General features: G+C 41.0%; 2 protein-coding genes and 2 long non-coding RNA genes across 8 annotated transcripts in view; 3 read left to right on the forward strand and 1 right to left on the reverse strand.

Moving 5' to 3' along the window:
- gnb5b (guanine nucleotide binding protein (G protein), beta 5b) overlaps positions 1-6404 on the forward strand; it is a 16359-nt gene extending 9955 nt beyond the window's left edge. For both annotated transcript variants that reach the window (XM_053623780.1, XM_053623779.1), the window contains 4 exons: positions 1-80; positions 191-239; positions 1050-1146; positions 6214-6404. The exon at positions 1-80 is cut by the window's left edge and continues 12 nt beyond it. In XM_053623780.1, the coding sequence (XP_053479755.1) occupies positions 1-80; positions 191-239; positions 1050-1146; positions 6214-6404 (417 nt within the window). The remainder of the gene's footprint in view (positions 81-190; positions 240-1049; positions 1147-6213) is intronic.
- On the reverse strand, positions 6340-8827 carry LOC128607122 (uncharacterized). The gene is made up of 3 exons (XR_008385818.1): positions 8270-8827; positions 7111-7305; positions 6340-6477 (listed from the first exon to the last, which is right to left on the reverse strand). It is a non-coding gene; the product is annotated as an uncharacterized LOC128607122 (long non-coding RNA).
- A 1654-nt stretch (positions 8828-10481) lies between these two features.
- On the forward strand, positions 10482-19737 carry bcl2l10 (BCL2 like 10). 4 transcript variants are annotated; one of them, XM_053623784.1, is made up of 3 exons: positions 10482-10693; positions 14687-15103; positions 19467-19737. In XM_053623784.1, exons 2-3 carry the CDS (start codon positions 14690-14692, stop codon positions 19587-19589), a joined length of 537 nt encoding a protein of 178 aa, XP_053479759.1. In that variant the 5' UTR covers positions 10482-10693; positions 14687-14689; the 3' UTR covers positions 19590-19737. The 4 variants fall into 4 exon arrangements, with proteins under 4 accessions (XP_053479759.1, XP_053479760.1, XP_053479756.1 ...); XM_053623785.1 differs by lacking the exon at positions 10482-10693 and adding an exon at positions 11498-11625; XM_053623781.1 differs by lacking the exon at positions 10482-10693 and adding an exon at positions 11902-12140.
- On the forward strand, positions 15110-16212 carry LOC128607121 (uncharacterized). Its single transcript, XR_008385817.1, has 2 exons — positions 15110-15407; positions 15553-16212. It is a non-coding gene; the product is annotated as an uncharacterized LOC128607121 (long non-coding RNA).
- Positions 19738-26558: the final 6821 nt, after the last annotated feature.

Consider the following 26558-nt stretch of genomic DNA (forward strand, 5'->3'; position numbering starts at 1 on the left):
AAGGCTAATGTGTGGGACATGCGCTCCGGTCAGAACATCCAGTCCTTTGACACTCACGAGTCGGACATCAATGCTGTAAAGTGAGACGCACACACACACACACACACACACTTTCAGCAACCAGTGTAAATAACCTGTTTAAGTTTTTACTCCATCTCTTTCCACTGTGTGTGTGCGTGTGTGTGTGTAGGTACTACCCGAGTGGTGATGCTTTTGCCACTGCATCTGACGATGCAACAGTGAGTGTCTCAGTACTCATACACAGACATCTTACACACACACACACACGCACACACACGCGCACACACACACTCACACTCACACACGCACACATAAATAAACTACATACAGTGATTTTTGCAGTTTTTTAAATGATAAGATATATGTATACACACACACACATAAATACATCAGTATATTTATAACGCACTTAAGGATAAAATAAAAAGAGGTTTTTGCAGTGACAGAAGAAAATAATAACAATAAAAAAGTAATGAAAACAAAATTACCAAATAAAACGTTAATTAGTGAATATAGAATGCTAGTGTGGTCAGTGGATCATCATCATGTGAAGGGTGTGTGTGTGGTGTGTGTGTGTGGTGTGTGTGTGGTGTGTGTCACATGCTAGTTCATGCTGGCATGTGTTTTATCCTGATGACTGAATCGTATAGAGTTTTGAGTGATCAGGTTAGTGAGTGATGATGAAAGTCGGCTTTAGCGTCGTCTCCATATATTTTACTGCATATGGAGTAACGGTGAGAGTAATGAACGCCTTACTACGGTGTAATGAACCCCTTACTACGGTGTAATGAACCCCTTACTACGGCGTAATGAACCCCTTACTACGGCGTAATGAACCCCTTACTACGGCGTAATGAACCCCTTACTACGGCGTAATGAACCCCTTACTACGGCGTAATGAACAGTGATGCGGAGATCATAGTTCATCAGTCTGTGTTAATTAAAGCAGAGGTGTGTGCGTGAGTGTGTGTGCGTGTGTGAGTGTGTGTGTGTGTGAGTGTTCTGATTTCTGTTCTGGTGTGTTTCAGTGCCGTCTGTATGACCTGAGGGCCGACCGCGAAGTGGCCGTTTACTCTAAAGAGAGCATCATCTTCGGCGCCTCCAGTGTGGACTTCTCCCTCAGTGGTGAGAGAAAAGGAGAGCACAGCGCTAATGCTAATTTGAAAGCTAATGCTAATGAGGCCTGAAGTAATTTATAATATTATTATTGGCATGGAGCAAGATCCATCTGTCCATCCATCCATTTTTCGTAACGGTTATCCTATTGGGTCACCGGGAAGCTGGAGCAGATCCCAGGGAGCATGGGGTACGGGGCGGGGTACACCCTGAACGGGGAACCAATACATCGCAGGGCACAATCACACACACATTCACACACACACACATTCATACACATTTTAGACATGCCAGTCAGCCTACCATGCATATGTTTGGACTGGGGGAGGAAACCGGAATGCCCGGAGGAAACCCCCGCAGCACGAGGAGAACATGCACTAACAGCTGTAAGTCCAACCCTCTCGAGTCCTACTCTCTTTACCTACAGGTCGTATAGAGGTGCCATCATATAGGTAATAATGCATTATGTAGCCATTTAATACATATTAATATTGTATAGGTAATATCATATCATATGAGCAGCATACAGTAATATAACATCAGTATATACACAATGACAGATTATACAGCTCCTAACTTATCATACAGGTAATATGGTATTATATAGGTATGATGTAGGGAATATCGTTTCACATAAATAATAAGGTATAATAATGAAAATAAATAATGTAATGTATATTACATACAGAAATCATAGTGCTGAGTACTAGATATGATCTTAATAGTATATAATAAATAATGTATCGTATAGGTTATATAGCATATAATCTGTAGTACTATATACATAATGGTGTGCTTTATGTGCTGTTATATAGGTGTTAGTGTAATAATGTATGTCAGTTGCATTATATATAAAATAACATTTCGCAAACAGTACACAGTGATCTGACCTCAGCAGCCCTGACCTCTGCTAATTCCTCGACTGTAAATCTATAAAATAGACCATATGTACTGTACACGCAGAGTGCGTGTTCTCCGACTGCGTGTTCTCCGACTGCGTGTTCTCCGACTGCGTGTTCTCTGACTGCGTGTTCTCCGACTGCGTGGCAGTGAACTGCTGTGATTCGTCTGAATCACCTGATACACAGGCGTCTACTGAACTTTGACCTTTCTGTTAGCAGGACTGTACTGGCACAAGATCAATTTCAACACCCTGTGTGTGTGTGTGTGTGTGTGTGTGTGTGTGATCATCTTTACTGCAAGTGTTGTATGGTCAAAGTTCAGGACATGCCCGCTCACTCTGCAGGCTCATGCAGCAGGGTGATTAATGTTTTATAAAGGATTATAAATGTGGGAAAGCACTGGAGTGATGATGATAATGAAATCAAAATGCCCCCGTGTGCTCAACGTCTATGAGAAGATGTGATTTGCCTCAACTAACAAACATGACGTCAACCTCAAATTCCTTCATGACAGATATTGTGTTGAGGTTGGAGGCGAAAAAAAACATCCCAAATATTTCACTTTCAATTTAATGAAATGTTCCGGAATTTTTTTGTTGACGAATCGAGAGCCGTGAATGGAGTTATGGCGTTCTGCAATTGATAAGATATCAAACCATAAAGATATTTTTCATCAAGTAATAACTTTTTTTTTTTTAAACTAACTCTTAATTAGCCACCAGAATGAACAGATAGACCGATACGTGTGTATATATATATATATATATATATATATGCATTTAATTTCATAATTTTTGAAGGCATTTATGATCTACACTCATAAAAATAAAGGTTCCAGTTAGAGCCAAAAAGAGTTTTTCAGCCTGATGCCCTTTTCAGTTGCACAATGAACCTTTTACTCTCAAGTTTTTTAGAGAACAATCTGTTTAATGGTGCTTTAAAGAACCCAGAAATGGTTCTTCACAGCAGTGCCACTAGGAACACATGCTATCATAAGTTCTCTAAAAAAAAAATTAATAAATAATAATTTTTTAAAAACCTTAGTTAGTGCTGTAAGGAACCAAAGTAAGGTTCTTAAGAGTGATGCCAGGAGAACCTTTTCCAGTCCCACTATAAACTGTAAAGGGTTCACTTTAACCTGTTACGGGATGGTACCTTGAAGAACCAATGCGCTGAACCTACAGTAAAACATAAAGCTCAACTCAAGAACCATACAGAATGAAAAATGGTGCTTGACGAGGACCTCCGATGCTGTAAAGAACCATTGAAGAACCTTTTTTTTAAAGAGTGTAGATCATTTCTTCTGTGACGAAGACTTTTGTACAGTACCGTAGACGAAACAAAATAAATAAATAAGTAAATAATAGATTAGCGCTGATGAGTCTTTACAGTCCAATCTTTCCCTCTTTACTTTCAGCCCTTTCATTTTCTCTTGACTTTCTCTTCATCTCCGATCATCTCAGGGCGTGACGTTGCTGTAAAAACCCGCCGTCACACTGATCGATCAAGTGTGATTTAACGAAACGCTCCAGTACTCCGTGTTATTTTTTATATGTAAACAGGCTGAACTGCCTTCCTGCTCTGTAGTGTGTGTAGTTTCCTTTTGAGAGGGAGGTCAGGCACTGTGGGGAATTTACTTTCACACCCAGGGGTTTCACTTGATTTTTGACATTTCTTCCTGTTCAAGTTGGGAACGTTGGGAAACTCACCTTGTGTGTTTATACTCATCCATTACACTTACCTTAAAATCCTGATTAAAGTACTGAACAGTTATTGAAGACATGATTTTTGCAGCCATTTTGTTTCAAAACATGTAAGCTCATGTACATAGGTATATTGTTGAAGATATACAATATTCTTATTACTGCATGGTTTGCTAAAAAATAGCTATGTTTTGTCGATATCTTTAGAACCGGACAGAAAAAAAAATATAGCAGTAGCAAACATTTGATCCTCTTTGAAGCAGTGCCTATTAATAAAGGTGAAGCACTCTATCAAAAGACACGTCAAATTTACATTTTGTAGTCATTTTCACAAATTAATTTAACATCAGTCACATGGGAAAAGTAAGTACACCCCTACATTTATCACACCTTCCAATCCATAAAATTAGAATCAGGTGTTGAAGATCGGGTTCCAGTGATTAGAACCTGCTTAGGGAGTGCAGGTGGAACCCGTCTTGTTTATACCCCTCTCATATCTAGTGTCTGGTGCTCCCTTTGTTATTGAGGTTTTTGGTGTCTTCATGCCAAGATCTAAAGAGTTGTGTAAGGCCTTCAGTAAAAAGGTTGTGGATGCCTATGAGCCTAGCAGTGGATTTAAAATGATCTCCAAATGATTTGAAATACAGCATTCCACTGTAAGGAAAATAAACAAATGTCGCAGATTTCTAACGACTGCCAGTTTTTCTAGGACGCCCCATCCCTGCAAATTCAGCCCAAGATCAGACTGTCTCATACAAACAGAAGTCTCCATGAACCCCAGAGTTTCATCACAGGATCTGCTAGTAAGTCTTGCAGCTGTTGGTGTGAGAGTACATGCTTCTACAATCAGAAAGAGATTACACAAATCTGATCTGCACGGGAGGCGTTTCAGGAAAAAGCCTTTACAAGACTTCATTTTGCCAATGAGCATATTGACAAAGACCAGGCCTTTTGGAATAATGTGCTCTGGACAGATGAATCAAAGATAGAGTTGTTTGGTCACAGTAACAGCAGACATGTTTGGCGCGGTGGTGGAAATGTTATGGTTTGGGGTTGCTTCACTGCCTCAGGGACTGGACAGCTTGCATTCATTGATTCGACTATGAATTCTCCATCATATCAAAGAGTATGTGAAGATGATGTGAGGCCATCTGTCTGAAACCTGAAGTTGAACTGAAAGTGGATCTTTCAACAGGATAATGATCTTAAGCACACGATCAAATCCACAAAGGAATTGTTTGAAAAGAAGAAATGGAGGAGAGTTATGGAACGGCCTAGTCAAAGATCGGATTTGAAATGTTGTGGGGGGATTTGAAACGGGCAGAACATGCAAGAAAACCCTCAAACATCTTGCAACTGAACGAACATTGGATGCAAGAATGGTCAAAAATTCCAGCAAGCTGATTTCAGAGACTGGTGGACAATTATGCAAAACGCCTACAAGAAGTTATTTCTGCCAAAGGGGGCAATACTAGCTTCTGAGGCCAAGGATGTACTTACTTTTGCCAAAGAAGAATATCCCATCTATTGATATTTCTGTTGAATAAATGATTGAAAAGTCAGTTTTCCTTGTGGTTTTGTTCAAGTAGATCAACTTTATTAATAGGCACTGTTTCAAAGAGGATCAAGTGTTTGCAACTATGTCAAAAAAAGCCAACAATTTCCATGGGGCGTACTTAATTTTTCACATGAAATGTATGTGTGTTTGTATATACATCTCACAGTGTATACAGTATACACTTTATAGCTACTGTAGTATTTCAATATAAAGTTATAGATATATGTTCAGTGTTAATGTGAAATCAAGATATTACCTACAACTGCTTGCTAAAACCAGCTAGTTCACATTAGCCTAACGGTAGATAAGCTGGCTAGCATTACCACCAGATTATGAGTATGTAAGCTAAACATAAACACTTCAATAAACACAAATGTATTAAATATAGTAGGCTAACTAGCAGACTATATATATATATATATATATATATATATATATATATATATATATATATATATATATATATATATATATTACATGCGTAGCTAGCTAGCTAGCTAGCATACTGTATGTTGTATAAAGCTACCTCAAGGCTCCTTCACGTTCAATGCTAAGTGTAAATGTGTAGTTTTAGTCTTTTTCTGAGTCTTTTCTTAGGAATTTACCAACACATCTGAGGTAAATGTTGACGTTCCTGATAGTTCTGTCTCGTTTCCATTTTTGCTCCGGTTTCACATGGTCAAAATAAAAGACTTAATAGATATAGGATAGCTTGTTAAAACATTAGCCTTGGTTGTTAACTAGGTTAAGCTCAGGGCCGGTACTTTTGAGTTGCCTATGTGTCTTTCCATGTCAAAAGCACAAATGAATCATTTAAAAAAATAATGTTTGAGCAATAAATAAGTCACTGTAGCAGGTTTAATAATGATATATTGTGTGTGTGTGTGTGTGTGTGTGTGTGTGTGTGTGTCAGGGCGACTGCTGTTTGCTGGCTATAACGACTACACTATAAACATATGGGACGTGTTAAAGGGCACCCGGGCGGCGATCCTGTACGGGCATGAGAACCGGGTCAGTAAGGTCCGAGTGTCGCCTGACGGTACCGCGTTCTGCTCAGCATCATGGGACAACACACTACGGGTGAGGAACCAGTCATTCCTATGAACCCAGGCAGGACTTTCCACAAGACATGTTCCACAATACACAGCCTGAAAATCCCCACATGTTCTACATAAATCTTAAAAGAAAAAAGAAAAAAAACAAGAACAAGATAAAACAGAATACGACAGCGCATATACAAATGTTTACTCATACTGTGATGTGCTGTATATAGCTACACTGAAGATTTGTATAATGTGACATAAATCATGTAGAGAGATATAAATTATCGATATATAATACTGGGCAATATTAATTGTCTATATTTAACATAATAGTATTTTCTGTCTAAAAACATATGCAGGGTGCAAAATTGTTGGCACCCTACTGATAAGGCTAATATTTGAAGTGAATGTAAACAAAATGTCATTCCAACCCTTGAAAAAAAAAAAAAATTGGTATTGTTGCCTTTGACTGAATGGGAGATTTATAGCTTTCTCATGTGCACAAATTAGAGAAGAGATTCAAATACATGAGCTGCTAAAGCCCCATTAAACACATTCGGGATTTACATAATAACTTGAAAATTGATCCCGTGCTCATATGCAGACGCAAAAACCCTGAAAATCGCGTTTATATTATTGTTTAGCTCGTGTTTAGCTCGTCAAATTTCAGAACTGTTTAATTACAGACCACGTCCATAACATCAATAACAGCTAGCTGGTGCACTACAGAGGCTCTTCCTGAGACTCAACCCACAAAAAAGCCTCACTAGAGATACGATCAGTCATCTTTTGGTGGTTTTGTGTTCAATCTTTTTTGGCCGTCAGCATATTTGTCGATTAAAGAAGCCGAGTACACGGAAACATCCCCCAAACCCAGTGTTCAATCCGGCGGTGGATCAGTGACGCGCTGAGGCTTGTTTTAGTCTTGTCACGGGATACATCCCATCATAACCTGGTTACCTCTGCAAAGAGGAGAAGACTTGGCTGTGGAAAGAGCTTTCAACAAGCAAACATTCAAATCAACTCAGCAGTGGTTTCAGGACACAGAAAGCAGAAGCAGTGTTGTGATGAAAATCTCAGTAAATCTGTGGTGTGGAGTGAGAAGGACGTCCACACGCACAAATCTGAGGATATCAATGAGAGTATAATGCGCTGCAGGAACGAGTGACCCCAGATCAGTAACACAAATGGAACTATGGGAATTATGTCGTGATAAAAAAAAAATCCGAAATAAATCAAAAATAATTTAATATTTTAGCCTCTTCAAAGTCGACACGCTTTTCGTGTAGAAGTTTGAAAAGAGAAATGTATTCTCGGCGTTTTCTCGAGCGATTCCTTGAGGAATTTCCCTGAGATGATTTTTAAACAGTATTAAAGGAGTTCACACCGACGCCGGACTGTTATCGGCTGCTTTTCAGAATATTTCGCTCCGAGTCGTCCGTTTAAATAAAGATTTATTTGTAAATAAAATGTTAGTTTTTCTAATGAAAGAAACGAATACGTCGGCACGATCATATTTTTGTCTACGACACCGATATTAAACATTTAATCACACACCTTCAGACCAAAAGGTTTTTAACATCATGAGAAACATTTCAGTCGAGTGTCCACAAACTTTTGTCAGGTAGTATGTGCGTATGTGTGTGTGTATATGTATATATATAAAAGTTGTGCTCATGAAGGGTGCCAATACTTTGGAAACCAGAAACAGGCATCAGGAACAGCCTCAACAGGCTCATTGTTATACTCTGATAGCCACAGGCAATGAAACAGCGCTTCCTTATTGGGACACGACAGTGTAGTGTGTGTGTGTGAGAAATGCTGACCTCACCAGAACACTCACATGTGGTTGCTTCGTGTGTAAAAATGGGACATTAACGTCAGAGCTGGAAATAATAAATACACAATGAACACTCACTCACTCACACTCTCTCTCTCTCTCCTACAGTTCTGGGCTTGAGTCGAGTCCTCAGTGTGTTTTGGAGCTGATATGAAGACGGATTCACAACAGACTCTTTTATTCTTAAACCTTTTATTTGCTTATTAATTCCTCAGCGTGTCTCGTAGCTGGTCAGCAGATCGTACATTGTTGTTGTATTTGTCTGCAAATGATTTAACGTTATTAAAAATCCAGGGTTAAGAGAGAAACGTGTATGTTGATGGAGAAGCGTGACATAAATCAGTGTGTGCAGTATGTAGTATTGAGACATTTATAAATACTAAACATTAGCACCATGTAAGTAGTGTAATCATGAACGTGTGGATTCCGTAATATTAATATTAAAGTGATTAAACATTACAAACCTGTATTGTCATTAATGAGTTTTTCGTTTTTTTTGGTTATTAAAGAATAAATGAAATGTGCACCGTGTAGTGAATCGCTTAAGTGTGTGAAGTTCGCTTCTTTAGTTTTGCACTGAAGCTATGAGACTAATGGAGCTCTTCGTGTTCTCGCACCGCACAAGCGTCAGACTCGGTCAAGGGGCGTGGCTTTAAGTGTGAACGTGGAGCTGTGTGTTAAAAATGACTCCTATGATAATATAGTTTTGATATGATGTGTATAAACGGTCGTGGAAATTAGACAACACTCGCAGACTCGTCCTCTGAAGGTAAAAAGGTTTATTACAGAAAGATGGTTAATACAGGATAGAATAAAGCTGGAGAGAATAATGAGAGCGCTCTGAAGTCCTTGTACTAAACCACTACTATATATGTGAAACAGAGCTTGACATAAGAAATCGCCTCCATGTAATACTTCTCAAAATGTAATACGCGCATTTCTTATATTGACTCGCTTCCATGGAGACAGCAATACACGATGATGTCATAAATTTCTAAATTCTTGACTCGCTTCCATGGAGACAGCCATACACGATGACGTCATAAAATTCTAAATTCTTGATGATGTCTACCGGTCAGTGTTAAGGCTGCATCTGTCTTTCGCTCTACAAAACAAAGAACAAACCGCCTTCGCATCAACACAGACTTCAGTGTGAAACTTCTCCAGAGCGTCCTCCGGTTTACGTGTTCTCTAGAAAAGCTGAAAGACTCGCGCAGCCCAGCCAGGAGACGCCAAATTGTCGAAGAAATTAGACAACACTCGCAGACTCGACCTCTGAAGGTAAAAAAAGTTTATTACAGAAAGATGGTTAATGCAGGATAGAGTAAAGCAGGAGAGAATAATGAGAGCGCTCTGAAGCGCTTGTGCTGAACCACTACTATATATATGAAACACAGACCATGACATAAGAAATCGCCTCCATGTAATACTTCTCTCAATGTAATACGCGCATTTCTTATATCGTTCAGTGCGTTTACATGGACAACAATAATCCAATATTAACCTGATTAAGATGATACTCTGATTAAGAACCTACCATGTAAACAGCAATTTTTAATTACCTTAATCCGATTAGTCATACTCGAAGTAAACACTAATGGAATTAAGACGTGTAGAGTATTTCCTGTTTTAGTCGCATTATCGACATGTATTACAGTCATGTAAACACCTTAATCACACTATTAACGTCGTGTGGGAGTTTTCACCGCATTTTGCGACAGGACACGATCACACACGGCAGTTCTCAACATTTTACGGCGAACAAAAGAGCACGGCTGTGTCCCAAACGCGTACTTAACTACTATATGCCTGTAGTGGGGAGAAATACATGTATCTCGGCTACTATATAGACGGTAAGTACGCGGTTTGAGACGCAGCCCACGGCTTCAAGCAGTCGTCTATTAGCACGTATAGCATGACAAATAATTAACCGCACTTGAAGCGTTCGTAAAATTTTTTTAAATAAAAACACCCAAAACTGTATACGGTTCCATAACAAAGACCAACTGTATGTTGATACGTGAAATTCTGGAGGGACGTCGGACGGCGTGACGCGGTGACGTAATGACGCGGGCTGTTAATCTAATTATGTTCTATAACATGTAAAACGGGAACATGACAGGAGTATTCTAAAAGCGACTCATGTGAACACCTTAATCACAATATTATCTTACTCAGATTAAGGTCAATAATTACATTACTGCTGTCCATGTAAACGTAGTCATGGAGACAGCGATACACGATGACGTCATGACGTCATAGAATTCTATATTCTAAATTCTAAATTCTTGATGATGTCTACCGGTCAGTGTTAAGGCTGCATCTGTCTTTCGCTCTACAAAACAAAGAACAAACCGCCTTCGCATCAACACAGACTTCAGTGTGAAACTTCTCCAGAGCGTCCTCCGGTTTACGTGTTCTCTAGAAAAGCTGAAAGACTCGCGCAGCCCAGCCAGGAGACGCCAAATTGTCGAAGAATTAGACAACACTCGCAGACTCGTCCTCTGAAGGTAAAACAATTTATTACAGAAAGATGGTTAATGCAGGATAGAGTAAAGCAGGAGAGAATAATGAGAGCGCTCTGAAGCGCTTGTGCTGAACCACTACTATATATATGAAACACAGAGCATGACACACTCCTGTGTACCGATAAGAAGCGGTTTGAGGCAGTTCAAACACTTTGTTTTAGGGTCTTGGAAGATGTTTAGACGAACCTTGAACAGAAGAACATGTTTGTGTCTGTAAGCAGATAAACATTCTGTACTGATCTCAGTGACATGACATGGACTTCTTAGGCGTTATCCTCTGATGAACATGAACAAGAACAAGAACAAAACTATTACAAAGTAAAAATGAGTAATTTCCCTCACAAAACTGTTAGCGTGCCAAACAATGTTAAATATCTCTGTTTTATACATCTTGATCAGTTTACACTTCCTGAAGATTTCAGCACATTAGCTGCTACAAGGACTTTCACATAATCATTTCTTAGTACTGTGCCCAAAAGTTTGCGCACCTCTGACCGTCGTAGCCATCTATGCATATGTGTCTGGACCATCTCATTCCAGATTTACTCCTCCACTCTTCTGGGAAGGTTTTACACTAGATTTTGGGGCGTGGCTGTGGGGATTTGTGTTCATTCAGCTACAAGAGTGTTAATGAGGTCGAGGTCAGGCGCTGATGTTAAATGAAATGTGCATCGTGTAGTTAATCGGTTCAGCGTGTGAAGTTCGCTTCTTTAGTTTTGCACTGAAGCTATGAGACTAATGGAGCTCTTCGTGTTCTCGCACCGCACAAGCGTCAGACTCGGTCAAGGGGCGTGGCTTTAAGTGTGAACGTGGAGCTGTGTGTTAAAAATGACTCCTATGATAATATAGTTTTGATATGATGTGTATAAACGGTCGTGGAAATTAGACAACACTCGCAGACTCGTCCTCTGAAGGTAAAAAGGTTTATTACAGAAAGATGGTTAATACAGGATAGAATAAAGCTGGAGAGAATAATGAGAGCGCTCTGAAGCCCTTGTACTAAACCACTACTATATATATGAAACAGAGCATGACATAAGAAATCGCCTCCATGTAATACTTCCCTCAATGTAATACGCGCATTTCTTATATCGTTGACTCGCTTCCATGGAGACAGCAATACACGATGATGTCATAAATTTCTAAATTCTTGACTCGCTTCCATGGAGACAGCCATACACGATGACGTCATAAAATTCTAAATTCTTGATGATGTCTACTGGTCAGTGTTAAGGCTGCATCTGTCTTTTGCTCTACAAAACAAAGAACAAACCGCCTTCGTATCAACACAGACTTCAGTGTGAAACTTCTCCAGAGCGTCCTCCGGTTTACGTGTTCTCTAGAAAAGCTGAAAGACTCGCGCAGCCCAGCCAGGAGACGCCAAATTGTCGAAGAAATTAGACAACACTCGCAGACTCGACCTCTGAAGGTAAAAAAGTTTATTACAGAAAGATGGTTAATGCAGGATAGAGTAAAGCAGGAGAGAATAATGAGAGCGCTCTGAAGCGCTTGTGCTGAACCACTACTATATATATGAAACACAGAGCATGACACACTCCTGTGTACCGATAAGAAGCGGTTTGAGGCAGTTCAAACAGACTTTGTTTTAGGATCTTGGAAGATGTTTAGACGAACCTTGAACAGAAGAACATGTTTGTATCTGTAAGCAGATAAACATTCTGTACTGATCTCAGTGACATGACATGGACTTCTTAGGCGTTATCCTCTGATGAACATGAACAAGAACAAGAACAAAACTATTACAAAGTAAAAATGAGTAATGTCGTGCTGGAACAGGTTTGTGCACACAAAGACATTCTGTACATCAAACAGTGTGTGCTTCAAACGGTTTCTGGAAGAACCATATATGGGTGTGATGGTCAGGAGGGGTGCACATACTTTTCGACTTTTTGTGTCCATATTTTGATGATGTAAACGTAGGCTAAATTTCAAAAAAACCAGTGGGAAATTTTTACGAATGAGAGGAACTGAAAGTGGAGTGGAAACCGGTGACGTGCCGTGACGTGAGGTGTGACGAACAGTGGGCGGGGCTACTGTGGGTTAGAAAAGGAGGCGGAGCGCGGTGTTCTCTTCCGGCTTGGTCTCGAACTGTCGTTGGGAGAGCTTGACATCGCTGGGAGGGTGAGCGGTTTATTTCACGTCTCCTTTTCACATGAATGATAAATATGACTTTTTGGCGTCTCGACTCGTTTCTACAGCTGTCCCGGAACCCGTGTGTGGTTGTGTTTGTCATATTTAAAGCGTTTAATTGGGTGAATCGAGGCGTTTTGTTTGCGGTTGACGGGGCTGTGCTGTTCGGGTTTCCCTTTGTGTCTCACTGACAGCTGCAGAAGCGATTCAGCTCTTTATTTATTATTTAATGCGTTTCCTACATTAATATCGCAGCAATTACAAGGTCGGGATTAATATTTAAAACGAAGGGAAATAATGCAGAACCCCAGAGGTGCTTGTTTACAATAAAAGCGCTGTTTTATGAAGAATATGACGGGCAGCTTCCTCATTATTAAACGCCTAGAGATTTGGCTAACAACCGGCTTTGTGTATGTTAGCACTAACCTTAAAACGGTGACCTTTTATTTCAGGATTTAATTTCAACCTGTGCAGTTTTATTGTTTTTATTATTATTATTATTATTATTATTATTTTAAATGCTGTAGCTTCATTAAATAGCTGTTTAGTGATTTTATTTCGTTTCCCAACTGTTTTACGGCATCAACGAAGCGAATGGTTGGTCACGTCGAAAATCTCCTTTAATCTGATTGGACGACACCGCGCAGGTTGACTGTTCTAGCCAATCCGAGCGCAGGAGGGCGGGCTTTTGTTAAAATATAGAAAATACTGTTAAATTATAAAGGCGAATCAAAAGCGCAAAGAGAATCACGTTATAAAGTGTACACTGTTTAGAGAACGTGTTATATGAGCAGGAAATAATGTTTATTCTGCTTTAAATATTGGAGCTTTTTTTTATGTGGATGAATAATAATAATAATAATAATAATAGTAGTAGTAGTAGTAGTAGTAGTAGAAGAAGATGGGAACATGCTGCGATTTGTGGGATCCAAGCACCATTTGCAAATATCACCCCCAGTGGCCAAATTATTGTGTGTGTGTATATAGAACAATAGAGAACATTGATGAACACTCTGTTCAAGTTTTGCGATGGTAGCTTAATGCTAATCCTGTCAAATGCCTGCTGGAAGCTGATTGGCCGATGGTGGCCATGTTTGTTCAGTAACTGTCATTATCGTAAATAAAAATACGGTTTAGCGCAGATATTCAGTACGTCAAATGTCAGCTCGGTTGGACGTATGGATCCTGAGCTATTGTTCTTTGAATTAAATCCCACCTCAGAGTTTCATGCGAATGATTGTAGGGTGGCGGCCATATTGTTTTCAGTGTGGTTTTTTCATTTATTGATCACACACTGCTGAGTATTTTGACGCCGGTTTTGTGAAGATGCGGCAGAACTCCTAGGACCTCCCTATAATGCATTTAAGCTCAAAAGTTGGCCAGGTTTGCAGAACTAGACTGTTCCTGAGGCTTTTTTTTTGTGGGGGGGGGGAGAGAAGGTAACGAATCAGGTGTGTTCAGGAGATGTATGAACATGGAAACCTGTGCTATAGCACCACCAACGGCGTGATCCTCTCGCTTCCCTGAGTAGCGTGATGGACTACAGTTTGGTCTGCATGTCCGATTTTAGAGGAGAATTTTTTTAATTTTTTTTTTTAAATGAGGATGATTTTTAAAAACCTAATGAAAATAAGTCCAAATAAAAATCATGATGATGGAAGGGATTTTTGTGTTTGGACCCCTAAAGGGAACAAAAGTGTAATTAGACAATAGATTCTTTGGTGCTTGGACCCCTAAAAATAAAAATCCCTATAAAAACATTAAAATTTTGTCATCTGTGCTTGGACCCTTAATGATCAGGTGTATCGCTGTCTCCCCTTACAGAAAATGTCCTGTTGGTTAAGGAAAGAGACTCTGATGCTGGCAGAAGACTACATCGACTTCTGCATCGGGAAACAGCAGATGCCTCCCAGCAAGTCGGCCGAGGCCATGCGCCGTGTGGCGAAGGATCTGGAGCTCCAGTACAAGACCAAGTTCCTGTCTATGTCGCACACGTTCCTGGCGACGTGCGGCTTGAAATCGGACCGGAGCACCTGTCTGCGCAGCATCATGACCTTGCTGGTGGAGGACGGAAAGCTGAACTGGGGAAGAATCGTCTCGCTGTTCGCTTTCACGGGCGTCGTCGCCACCAAGATGTCCTCCAGAGGAGACGGAGTGGAGAGCTGCAGGAAGCTCGCCGAGACCATCGCTGATTACCTGGTCAAAGAGAAGAGCGACTGGCTGCTGGAGAACGGAGGCTGGGTAAGGATGAGTTTAAACCTGATCGCCAGGTGTCTCCAGGCTGAAACATGTCCATGTAATTTGTAAACGGTTATTTAGCTGTGGTGGTGATGTAATCCAGTGGTCACCAACCATCTTCCCTGAGATCTCCTAGCTAAATCTAACACACCTGTTTCAGTTGATCAAGAGCTTCTTAAGGCCATGATTAGGTGGTCAGTGGGCACTATTATGTTTGAAGATAAAGTCTTCAGGAAGGTAGAGCTCCGAGAACGGGTTTGTTGACCACTGATGAAATCACTAGGGCTGGGTTTAGCTCTAATCCCATGTGAGCTCATGTTTAGGTTTGGGGGGGTGGATGTATTGGGAAAATATTTTAGAAATGGGCAAACTGAAGTGATGCAGTAATGAATTAGGACTTAATTTCTTTCTTTGCGTCTTTTTCTTTACGATTTCTCCTGAACATCATGAAGGTTCCGACAAAAAAGTGCACGACTTTACGAAAGTCACTTTGCGTGGGTTCGGCGAAACGTAGGCCGAACGGGTGTTTTTAAAGAAACGCGTTTTCTTCACTGCAGTTTTAACGGTGAGACGAAAATGATCTCTGCGAATGAGAAAACGGAAGCCAGATGAGGACTCTGTGCTGTGACGTCGTTGGAGTAAATAAAATGACGCAGCGTTTGTGTAATCGCCCGTAAGTAGCCGTGGCAGACGCGGGTCCTCCTGTGTAACCATGACAACCATGATCTTTATCGATCGTAAGAACAGATCGATCGAGAGATAACAGCAATCGAGTCGTAGCCATGGCAACAATTGCGTAACAGGACTTTATCTAAAGAAACGACCCAAGGCATGTTCATCCTGTGTAACCATGACAACTAATTTTATTAATTTTTTTATTATGTACTTACTAATTATGCAGAAAAGTTGTTTTTCTAGGCTTATTAATTACAAGCACAGATGGGGAGAACAGCATTCGAGTTGTAGCCATGGCGACAGTCGCATAACGGGAATTTAGCGAAAGAATTAAGTTGCATTGTGTGTGTTAGCTGATGAATATGTGAGAAGGCAGTTAATGGAGTTCTCTAAGGAGGGGGAGTGCATAAGACCCTAAAATAAAATTAAGAACCGTCCAGGTTGAGTGTCTGTCTCTGTCAAGCAAAAATAACCAAAACAAACACACACACCCCAGAGAGACTCCTGAGGCATCATCACCTCTACAGTCAAGTGTTGTCTTCATTAATGCCATCTACTTTTAAATGTTGGGGTTTTCCGTGTGTGCGCGCGCTCTTTAGATCAATGGATCTGAAACCCTGTGGGACGGTCCTGCCACGTCTGCGTGGGAGGCTCGGCTCAGACGAGCGTATTGTTTCTGCCTCTGGGGGACTTCTGTAAACCAACACCAAGTTTCTGCGGGGTGTTTTTCCCGAAACCGGACGTTTCAGACTGTTTCTCCTTTTCACTCGTGCCTTCTCAGACTTTAAGAATGTTCTGAGGCCGTGGTTTTCGTTTTCTTGTGGCTTTTTCGTTCAGGAGAATTGGGAAGCAAGGAGTGCCAAGCAATTTCAGGAATGTGTGTGTGTGTGTGTGTGTGCGTGCGTGCGTGTGGTAGCAGACTTTCTTTCTCCTTAAAGCCTCAAAGAGTTTCTCAAGTCAAAACAGATGTGTATCTCCTTGTGCTTATTGGGGGAAATATTTCAGACATGACTCGTGTCTGGTGTTGGTCAGGTGTGTGGGGGGGGGGGGGGGGCTCTGGGTATGAAACAGGCGTTTACATGCAGCCGAATTACCTGCTAATACATAATGGTTTACTGTGTAATAAAACAAAAAACAATGACCTCAGTCTGTTTACTGACCTTTCTGTCCCAAAAGGGGGGGGGGGGTTTATGTACAAGGCATTTAATCATCAGTCATCAGCTCTAAATCTGGAATTTTAGGAAGCTTCTTTGTGACGGTGTTTACTGTTAAATTGTGAAATGTTTCCTGTTATAGCAGGTTTTTACATATTTGCCAATATTTTTATTTTTTTTAAATTCATTTAAAAAAAAAAAAAAAAAAAAGTGCACCGCATTGCTGTTGAATTCTGGGTTGTGATTGGTCAGAAGATGTTGATAAATTTCTATAACCGCAGCTCTGAGTAGCACAGGTTTATATTAACGTGCTCGTTCCGATGCGTTATCGTCGCTATGGTAACGGCTCGTTCAGAGGGACGTGTGCGGCGCACGCTCTGCTGGTAATAAACGGATTATTATACGTGTGACCGTTGCTCTGTGATGAGTTTCTGGAAGGAGTCTCCAGTCTCGGAGGTAAAGCTGTGGTTTCTCAGTAACATGACGCACACATCAGCGCTCGTTAGTTTCTCGTGTGCCCTGACCAGACGTGTTTTATGTGTGGTTGCTATGGTAACATTAATACTAAATGGCGTTCGTTGGACCACTCGACTTTTTTTGTTGCTTTTGCCTGTACTTCCTGTCGTGTACTTCCTATCCTGTTTGATAAGCACTTCAGAATGTTTTGATAAGTGACGTTAACTTAAAGATAAGTGACGCAACGAAACACTCGTTAGTTAAGACACCTCTTGTGGTTGCCATGGTGATGCCGCTTGGGTTTCCACACCTTTTTTTTGTGTGTGCGGTCTTTGCACTGAATGCTGTGAAAGGTCAACGCTGCACTTCCTCTCCTTATGAGGTTAGGTTTTTAATAATGGTGTCTATCGGGTTTTTGTTCCTATTGACATTTGGTGCACTTCCCCTTGCCCCACCCCGCCCCTCTTCCCATACAAGAGGCGCTTCGTTCACGCCGCGTCGTAATTACCACTGTTACAAGATTCCGACTTGTAAAAAGCGTGTAAACGGCTTGGAGGAGAGTGTCCACGTTTTCATCTAGTAATTACGATCGTTCTGAAATACACAGCCATGTTTCCATCTCGAATCCTGCTTGTTTTAGAGACAGGCTCCGCCCCCTTGTTTTGATCCTGAATCCTGCTTGTTTTAGAGACAGGCTCCGCCCCCTTGTTTTGATCCTGAATCCTGCTTGTTTTAGAGGCAGGCTCCGCCCCCTTGTTTTGATCTCTAATCCTGCTTGTTTGAGACAGGCTCCGCCCCCTGGCTGTTTGTTCTCCCTCCTGTTTCTTCCGGCATTTTCCTCGTCTCATGGTGTTTCAGACTTTATGGAAGTGAGCGAACTCTCCGGCTGTATAGTAATTAATGAGTAATTAATAAAAATGCATCCGCGTTCTTCGCACGTTTATCTTCACAGATGTTTCACGATTCATCAACCTCGCCGTGTCGTAATCAGGATCTCTCACGAGCGTCAAGTCTTTTTCATTCGCTTTTCCATGTAAATACATGTCTTGAGTGTGTGTATACACACCCACACACGTGTGCGTGCGCACGCACACACACCAGGCCCAGCTGGTCCAGCTTTTCAGTCTATTGTGTTAACACACTATTGATCTGACACGCCTCACAGACTTCAAAACATTTTCCTGAGAAATGAACGAGTGAGAAAAATAGAAAAATATCCACCACCTGCCTGTTCTTCTGAGCAGTACAGCAGGTGGCTTAGAGCTGTGTGTGTGTGTGTGTGTGTGTGTGTGTGTGTGTGTGTGTGTGGAGGCCTGTTTTTATGTAGGAAATAAGCCCTGGATCTGCTGCACGCTGCTGATTAGAGCTCAGCAGTATAACCCTATAATATCCATATCATGATAAACATCACGATACACCCTAACACCCCCCACCCCCCCGGTGCAGTTTATTATAAATGTCTTTTCTGTGTTTGGATTTGTTTTCATGTTGTATATATTTATATTATGACACTGCACTGTTGAATTCTGGATCCTGATTGGTCAGAAGGTGTTGGTTAGTTTTCTGTAACAGCCCTTCTGACAAGTTTATATAAATGCGCTCCTTCTAATGTTATCGTTTCTATAGTAACGGCTCTTTCTCGGTTGAATGGGACCCTAATAATAACTTATTATTAAATCTGTTTGGTTTGTTGTTTTTTTGAGATGTTTAATAAAGGTTTTATGGAAGGAGTCTCTGGTGTGGGAGGTAAAGACGGAACTTTCTGAGGGGTTTTTTAAAAAAAATTTTTGTGGGTTTTTTCTTGTGGTTTCTTGGAAATCTGAGTTGTGGGTGTTTTTTCCGTTTTGTTTATAGCTGCTATAGCCTAAGTGAGATCAGGAACTATTTTGTTTCAGGAACATTAAATGCAACTACAAAAGGATAAAAAGTATGACGTGTTCTTTAAGCAATAAAAAAAACTTGAGTAACTCTGTGTATTCAGCATCCTGTAAACAAACATGTGGTGGTTTTTATGTATGTATTGTCCAGATGTGTGTTATGAAACATCTCTTGACGTGTGTTTTTGTGCGTTCCTCGTACAGGACGGCTTCTGCAGGTTCTTCAGCAGCACCGATCACGTCAGTTACGATTCGTCCATGAAGACGGCGCTGTTCGCGGCCGCGGGAGTCGGCTTGGCTGGACTGACCTTCCTCCTAGTGCGCTGAGCCACACGTCCCAGTGTCCTCGTTCTCGCCGCCACTTTCTGTTTTAAACTCCGAGGGAAAAGCTCGAGTTCTCAGACGAACTATTTCTTACACCTTCATGCATCTTAATTATGGCTTAGAGATCATTAAAAATCACTCCTGAAATTCACTCAGAACTGTTCAGAAATGTTTTTTGGGTTTTTTCTTCACGTGTCACTCTGGGACGCTTTATTTTTAAAGATTTCTCCGGGGTGTGGCGTGTTCCTCTCGGTTAGGTTGGATAGCATTTAACTTTTTTTAACTGTTGCATTCAGAAAGTTTGGCGAGCGAAGCAGCTAACACGAGTCCACCCCATCTTATTTCTCTGAAAGCGCGTCCATTTGTTTACATATCGTTTCGTGTCTTGTCTTTTTGTTTCCTGGGGGCGGAGTTTGAGTCTCTCCTGCAGGAGCAGAAATGTTATTTCGGAAGGTGCTAGGTTGTTCTGTAAGCCTTTTTATCATGTGATGTGGTTTTTTTTTTTTTTTTGGTTTTTTTTCTCCCCCAATTTAAAAGCAATTTCACTTGTAAATTTGTATTTATTTTACCATCTGAAGAACAAATTGTAACTATTTAGGCATTTTCCCGACCTTGACAAAATTGTATTTTTGCATTATTTTATTTATTTAACACTTTCTTAATAAAAGTCATTACCATAAACTGATTTGTTTTGTGCGCTGCTTTAGGAATGACTCATACGCGGGGACTCGGCGGAAACATTTTGTGACCTTTTTAGTTTCTAACCTGAATTTTTGTGAAGGGGAAAATCAGCTGAGTCCAAAACCACAAGCGTTCAAAATGAAACTGCCCTTTACATCACTTCCTGAAATAAACACTGAAACTCGGGGTTTTTAAGTGAGGGGGGAGGGGGGGTATTATAAAATTCACCTTAAGTCTTTGAAGAAAAATTGATAAATATTCCTTTGTCTTTATACAGTGTTTTGTTTTTTAATTAAAGGGAATACCTCATGAGCTTAAATAATCGACAAGAAAGATATCAGTTAAAGGTATTTGACTGCAATTTTTTTTTTTTTTTTTTTTTTTGCTTTTTAATTCATGCTTTTGGTTTTGTAAGTGATTCACACGTTCAGTTCCTGTTATTTCTTCAGCACTAAAAGATGAACACTTTATTTTAAACACTAAGTGTTAATTAAAAATAAACTACAAAAGTATAAGATACACCTGCAGTACTGTGCAAAAGTCTTGGGCACATGCAAAATAAACACTGAAACTAAGATGCCTTGAGAAATGAGGGCATGTTTCTCTCTCTCTCTCATTCTCATATATATATAGAGAGAGAGAATTACATTCATGCTTTTATCCAAAGTGACTTACAAATGAGAAAAATACAAGCGCTATAGCTATATATATATATATATATATATATATATATATATATATATAAACCTCTTGTGTGGGAGGGGCTTAAAAGAGATTTCCTCTCACTGGCTAGTGAGATTTGATTGACAGCTCGAGTGTCCAGCTGAGACTGTGCTCCAGAAAATAGTGGTATGAGACCCAAACCTCAAATATTAATTATGAACGAACAGACTGATTCAGTATAAACACTATAACTAGAGACTATAACCGCATCCAGAACACTCTGAATTCACTTCCTGGTCAGGGAGCTGTCCGTCCAGATCTCACCAGCCAATGAGAGTAAAGCGCTGTTAAGCCCCACCCACACTAGAGGTGTGTGCCAGAATGGGGACGGTGAACTGTGGAGCGTGTTCGTGAAGCACGTTAATGTGAAGACCGTGTTGAATCTGTGCCACGGAGTTCCCTGTTCTCGGTTTCGGAGTGTTTCTCTTCTTTCCCGTCGTACATTTGTGTTCGTTTCTTGAAAAGTTCCGTTACTTTTGGCCCAAAATTGAATTCCATACAGTTGTTCTGGAGACTCGGACTGTCGCGCTCGGGAGCAAACAAATTCAGAAGCCTTCGTTATGATTTTGTCTGAAAAGGCGCTCTGTCATGTAACGCGTCTGCCTTCTTTACTGGCAGAGAAATATTTTAAAATGTCACAGAATAAACATAAACATTTATATGACTATATTTGTACTAAAAGAATACTAGTGTGCCTGAGTGTTTTACACAGTCCTGTAAGTGCATAAACATGTGTGTATATGTGAAATAAGAAGGTTTATAAATAAGCTTGATAAATGTAGCTTAAGCTCCGCCCCCTGAATGCTCTAGCGCAATCCACTTGGTCCCGCCTCCAGTCATTTCCCTTCAAATTAAACCTGACAGATTTATGATTACATGTGGAAATGGTGTACATGTCTCCTGTACGTCTGTGCAAATATCCGTCCTTCTTAACTCGCGGTCATTTCATCTGGATGACAGATCTTTCTTTCATTCACCTGAGAGACACGTTTGCTAAAAGCTCAGGAGGCGTCGATGCTGCTACTGGTGTAGATGATATCAAGAGGAGGAACTAACGCGTCTTCCCACAATGCAGTGCAGGTAACCTGATGAAACATCTTCATGGAATTTAAAATATCTACAGTGGATACAAAAAGTTTACACACCCCTGTGACAAGTGCAGGAGGTTTCTTTTTTTATGTAAATAAATAAATAAATAAATGAAACCAACAACATTCAGGAGAAAAACAAAGTAGAAATGTTTTAGGAGGGGGGGGAAGAAAAACATACAATAAACTGGTTGCATAAGTATGCACACCCCTTAACTAGCTTTATGTTGGAGCAGCTTTTCCTTCACAAAGTGTTGTTGTGTAAGAGTCTACCTACAGAGCACATCTTCATTTAGTCATTTTATTCCACTCTTCCTTACAAAACTGCTCCAGATCTATCAGACAGCGAGCGGATCTCCTGTACACGGCCCTCTTCAAGTCGTTCCACAGGGTTTTATAGGATTTAGATCTGAGCTCTGACTGGAACATTCCAGTACACTGATCATCTTCATCATCTGAAGCCGTTCCTCTGTTGACGTGGATTTGTTTTTGTTTCTTCATCTTCAGCTGTCTAACAGACACCTGCAGGTTCTGTGCCAAAATAGATTGGTATTCGGGGATTCCCTCCATCTTGACTAGAGCTCCAGTCCCAGCTGAAGAGAACCACAGCAGACCCACAGCAGGATGCTGCCACCACCATGCTGCACCGTGATGTTTGGGTAAGCTGATACTGATGTTTGATAAGCTTGTCTTATGTTTTTTCTCCAAAAATACTTTTACAATTATTTCCAGAAGGTTCTACCTCGGACTCATCAGACCGTAACACATTTTGCCGCGTTGTTTGGAGTGATTGTGTTGGAAAAATTTAGGCAAGCTTCGATTTTTTTTTTTTTTTAGCGCACTAAGTGGTGAAAGGTGTCAAATAAAACTCCCTGCTCCCGACAGACGTAATGCAATAACGCAGCTGATGCTGAATAAGCCATGCTGTTCTCTGACCCTCGGCCAGAGCAGCGTCTCGTGACACGGCCGCTCGAGTTTCGCTGAACTCTCACCTACTGAAATCCGATCAAAGCGTAAAACATGTCTCGATCTCAGCAGATCTCGTTACACAGATCTGATCATGCTGGATCTTACAACGCGACTGAAAGAGAAGTCGGTTTCACCATTGTGGTTTGGAGGCCTCTTTACAAGAACGTCGCTTTCTGACATATTTTTGACGTTTCTAGAGAACGACACGAACTTGAAGGAGAAGTGATTAGAGTTTGCATTTATTATTATTCGCTGAATAGATGTTTTCAATCCGCAGAACCAAAAGCAGAATACACACACTGTCGTCCTCACCTCAAAAGTAGTCGCTTAACCAGAACATGTCCGGTGTCTGCAGTTTGATTCTTAACGCCAGCACCGAGCCTGCAAAATGTTATTTGTTATTTCATTTCTATCTGAATGCATGACGACATTATTGCCAGTGTCTTATGTTTATATGTTCTAAATATAATGTATATTAACTGTGCTGTTTTTATCATGATATTATTGTCGTTTAACATGTCTCATCCTGAAATGGGTTCAGATCTTTTGCATCATAACGCTGAAGGGAAGTTTCATTTGTCTACATTTTTACATCCATGAGCACGATGGAAATGGTGTTTTTCAAACCCCCCGAACCTGGAGGGTTAATGGTCAGTATAAAGCTGTTACAGAATGAGACTTTGGCCTTCTTGTATTTTGCATTGACAGACAGATTTAGTTCAGACTTTGCATGCACTTCTGCATTTCCCTGATTGGTTGCAGCTCGTTCGTGTGTGTGTGTGTGTGTGTGTGTGTGTGTGTGTGTGTGTGTGTGTGTTGGAAGCTGTCCGCTGTTAAATTAGTACATGCACTCCCCATCCCGGGATACTCCTGTCAACATTTAGTGTTTTTATTTGGAAGTTTGGAGCATGTGCATAGACTTGTCACTAAACGTTTCTGAATGCTTTTTTCCTCTCCAAACGTAAAGGAATGCAGTTAGCACAATATTGTGCGATACATCAGTGATAAAAAGTCGCCACATGTGAAGAAAAAGATGTTTGGTTTAGCCGTAAGCTCCTGTAATGTTTAGCAGCACTGATGTGGACATTTCTTTTTGGATGACAGGAATAGTGCATCTGACGTATTTAGGCCCCTTCATTTTGGACCTAAATAAAGAATTTAAACGTGTGTGTGTGTGTGTGTGTGTGTGTGTGTGTGTGTTTCGCTTTACTTTTTTTCCCCGTATGCACACACTTGACTGCTTCAAATAAATGAATTGATTTCTTTACAAAAATACAACTCAATGTTCCCCTTCAGTGCTGATTAGATCTAGGGTAAGGGTTGGACTATAAAGTTGTGTTAGGGTTACTAGTGGGCTAAGAGTACTACTGGACGGGGTGCTATTGGACTAGGGTTAGTATTGGGCTACAGTTACGATTGGAATAGGGTTACTATTTGGTTAGGTTTACTATTATGCGAGTGTTAGGGTCTGGACTAGGGTTACTATTATGCGAGTGTTAGGGTTGGACTAGGGTTACTAGTATGCGAGTGTTAGGGTTTGGTTAGGGTTACTATTATGCGAGTGTTAGGGTTGGACTAGGGTTACTATTATGCGAGTGTTAGGGTTGGACTAGGGTTACTATTATGCGAGTGTTAGGGTCTGGACTAGGGTTACTATTATGCGAGTGTTAGGGTCTGGACTAGGGTTACTATTATGCGAGTGTTAGGGTTGGACTAGGGTTACTATTATGCGAGTGTTAGGGTTGGACTAGGGTTACTAGTATGCGAGTGTTAGGGTCTGGACTAGGGTTACTATTATGCGAGTGTTAGGGTCTGGACTAGGGTTACTAGTATGCGAGTGTTAGGGTTGGACTAGGGTTACTAGTATGCGAGTGTTAGGGTTGGACTAGGGTTACTAGTATGCGAGTGTTAGGGTTTGGTTAGGGTTACTAGTATGCGAGTGTTAGGGTTGGACTAGGGTTACTAGTATGCGAGTGTTAGGGTTGGACTAGGGTTACTAGTATGCGAGTGTTAGGGTTTGGTTAGGGTTACTATTATGCGAGTGTTAGGGTTGGACTAGGGTTACTAGTATGCGAGTGTTAGGGTTGGACTAGGGTTACTATTATGCGAGTGTTAGGGTTGGACTAGGGTTACTATTATGCGAGTGTTAGGGTTGGACTAGGGTTACTATTATGCGAGTGTTAGGGTTGGACTAGGGTTACTATTATGTGAGTGTTAGGGTCTGGACTAGGGTTACTATTATGCGAGTGTTAGGGTCTGGACTAGGGTTACTATTATGCGAGTGTTAGGGTCTGGACTAGGGTTACTAGTATGCGAGTGTTAGGGTTGGACTAGGGTTACTATTATGCGAGTGTTAGGGTTGGACTAGGGTTACTAGTATGCGAGTGTTAGGGTCTGGACTAGGGTTACTAGTATGCGAGTGTTAGGGTTGGACTAGGGTTACTAGTATGCGAGTGTTAGGGTTGGACTAGGGTTACTATTATGCGAGTGTTAGGGTCTGGACTAGGGTTACTAGTATGCGAGTGTTAGGGTTGGACTAGGGTTACTATTATGCGAGTGTTAGGGTTGGACTAGGGTTACTAGTATGCGAGTGTTAGGGTCTGGACTAGGGTTACTAGTATGCGAGTGTTAGGGTTGGACTAGGGTTACTATTATGTGAGTGTTAGGGTTGGACTAGGGTTACTATTATGCGAGTGTTAGGGTTGGACTAGGGTTACTAGTATGCGAGTGTTAGGGTCTGGACTAGGGTTACTAGTATGCGAGTGTTAGGGTTGGACTAGGGTTACTAGTATGCGAGTGTTAGGGTCTGGACTAGGGTTACTAGTATGCGAGTGTTAGGGTTGGACTAGGGTTACTATTATGCGAGTGTTAGGGTTGGACTAGGGTTACTAGTATGCGAGTGTTAGGGTTGGACTAGGGTTACTATTATGCGAGTGTTAGGGTCTGGATTAGGGTTACTATTATGCGAGTGTTAGGGTCTGGATTAGGGTTACTAGTATGCGAGTGTTAGGGTCTGGATTAGGGTTACTAGTATGCGAGTGTTAGGGTCTGGATTAGGGTTACTATTATGCGAGTGTTAGGGTCTGGATTAGGGTTACTAGTATGCGAGTGTTAGGGTCTGGATTAGGGTTACTATTATGCGAGTGTTAGGGTCTGGATTAGGGTTACTAGTATGCGAGTGTTAGGGTCTGGATTGGGGTTACTATTATGCGAGTGTTAGGGTCTGGATTGGGGTTACTAGTATGCGAGTGTTAGGGTCTGGACTAGGGTTACTATTATGCGAGTGTTAGGGTCTGGATTAGGGTTACTAGTATGCGAGTGTTAGGGTCTGGATTAGGGTTACTATTATGCGAGTGTTAGGGTCTGGACTAGGGTTACTATTATGCGAGTGTTAGGGTTGGACTAGGGTTACTAGTATGCGAGTGTTAGGGTTGGATTAGGGTTACTATTATGCGAGTGTTAGGGTTGGACTAGGGTTACTAGTATGCGAGTGTTAGGGTCTGGATTAGGG

Source organism: Ictalurus furcatus, chromosome 4, assembly GCF_023375685.1.
Source record: "Ictalurus furcatus strain D&B chromosome 4, Billie_1.0, whole genome shotgun sequence".
Taxonomy (NCBI): Eukaryota; Metazoa; Chordata; class Actinopteri; order Siluriformes; family Ictaluridae; genus Ictalurus; species Ictalurus furcatus.

Coding starts and splice junctions, on each gene's coding strand:
- bcl2l10 (XM_053623784.1), top strand. CDS start 14,690: ATGTCCTGTTGGTTAAGGAAAGAGACTCTGATGCTGGCAGAAGACTAC. Junction 15,104..19,466: donor TGCTGGAGAACGGAGGCTGG/GTAAGGATGAGT, acceptor TTCCTCGTACAG/GACGGCTTCTGCAGGTTCTT.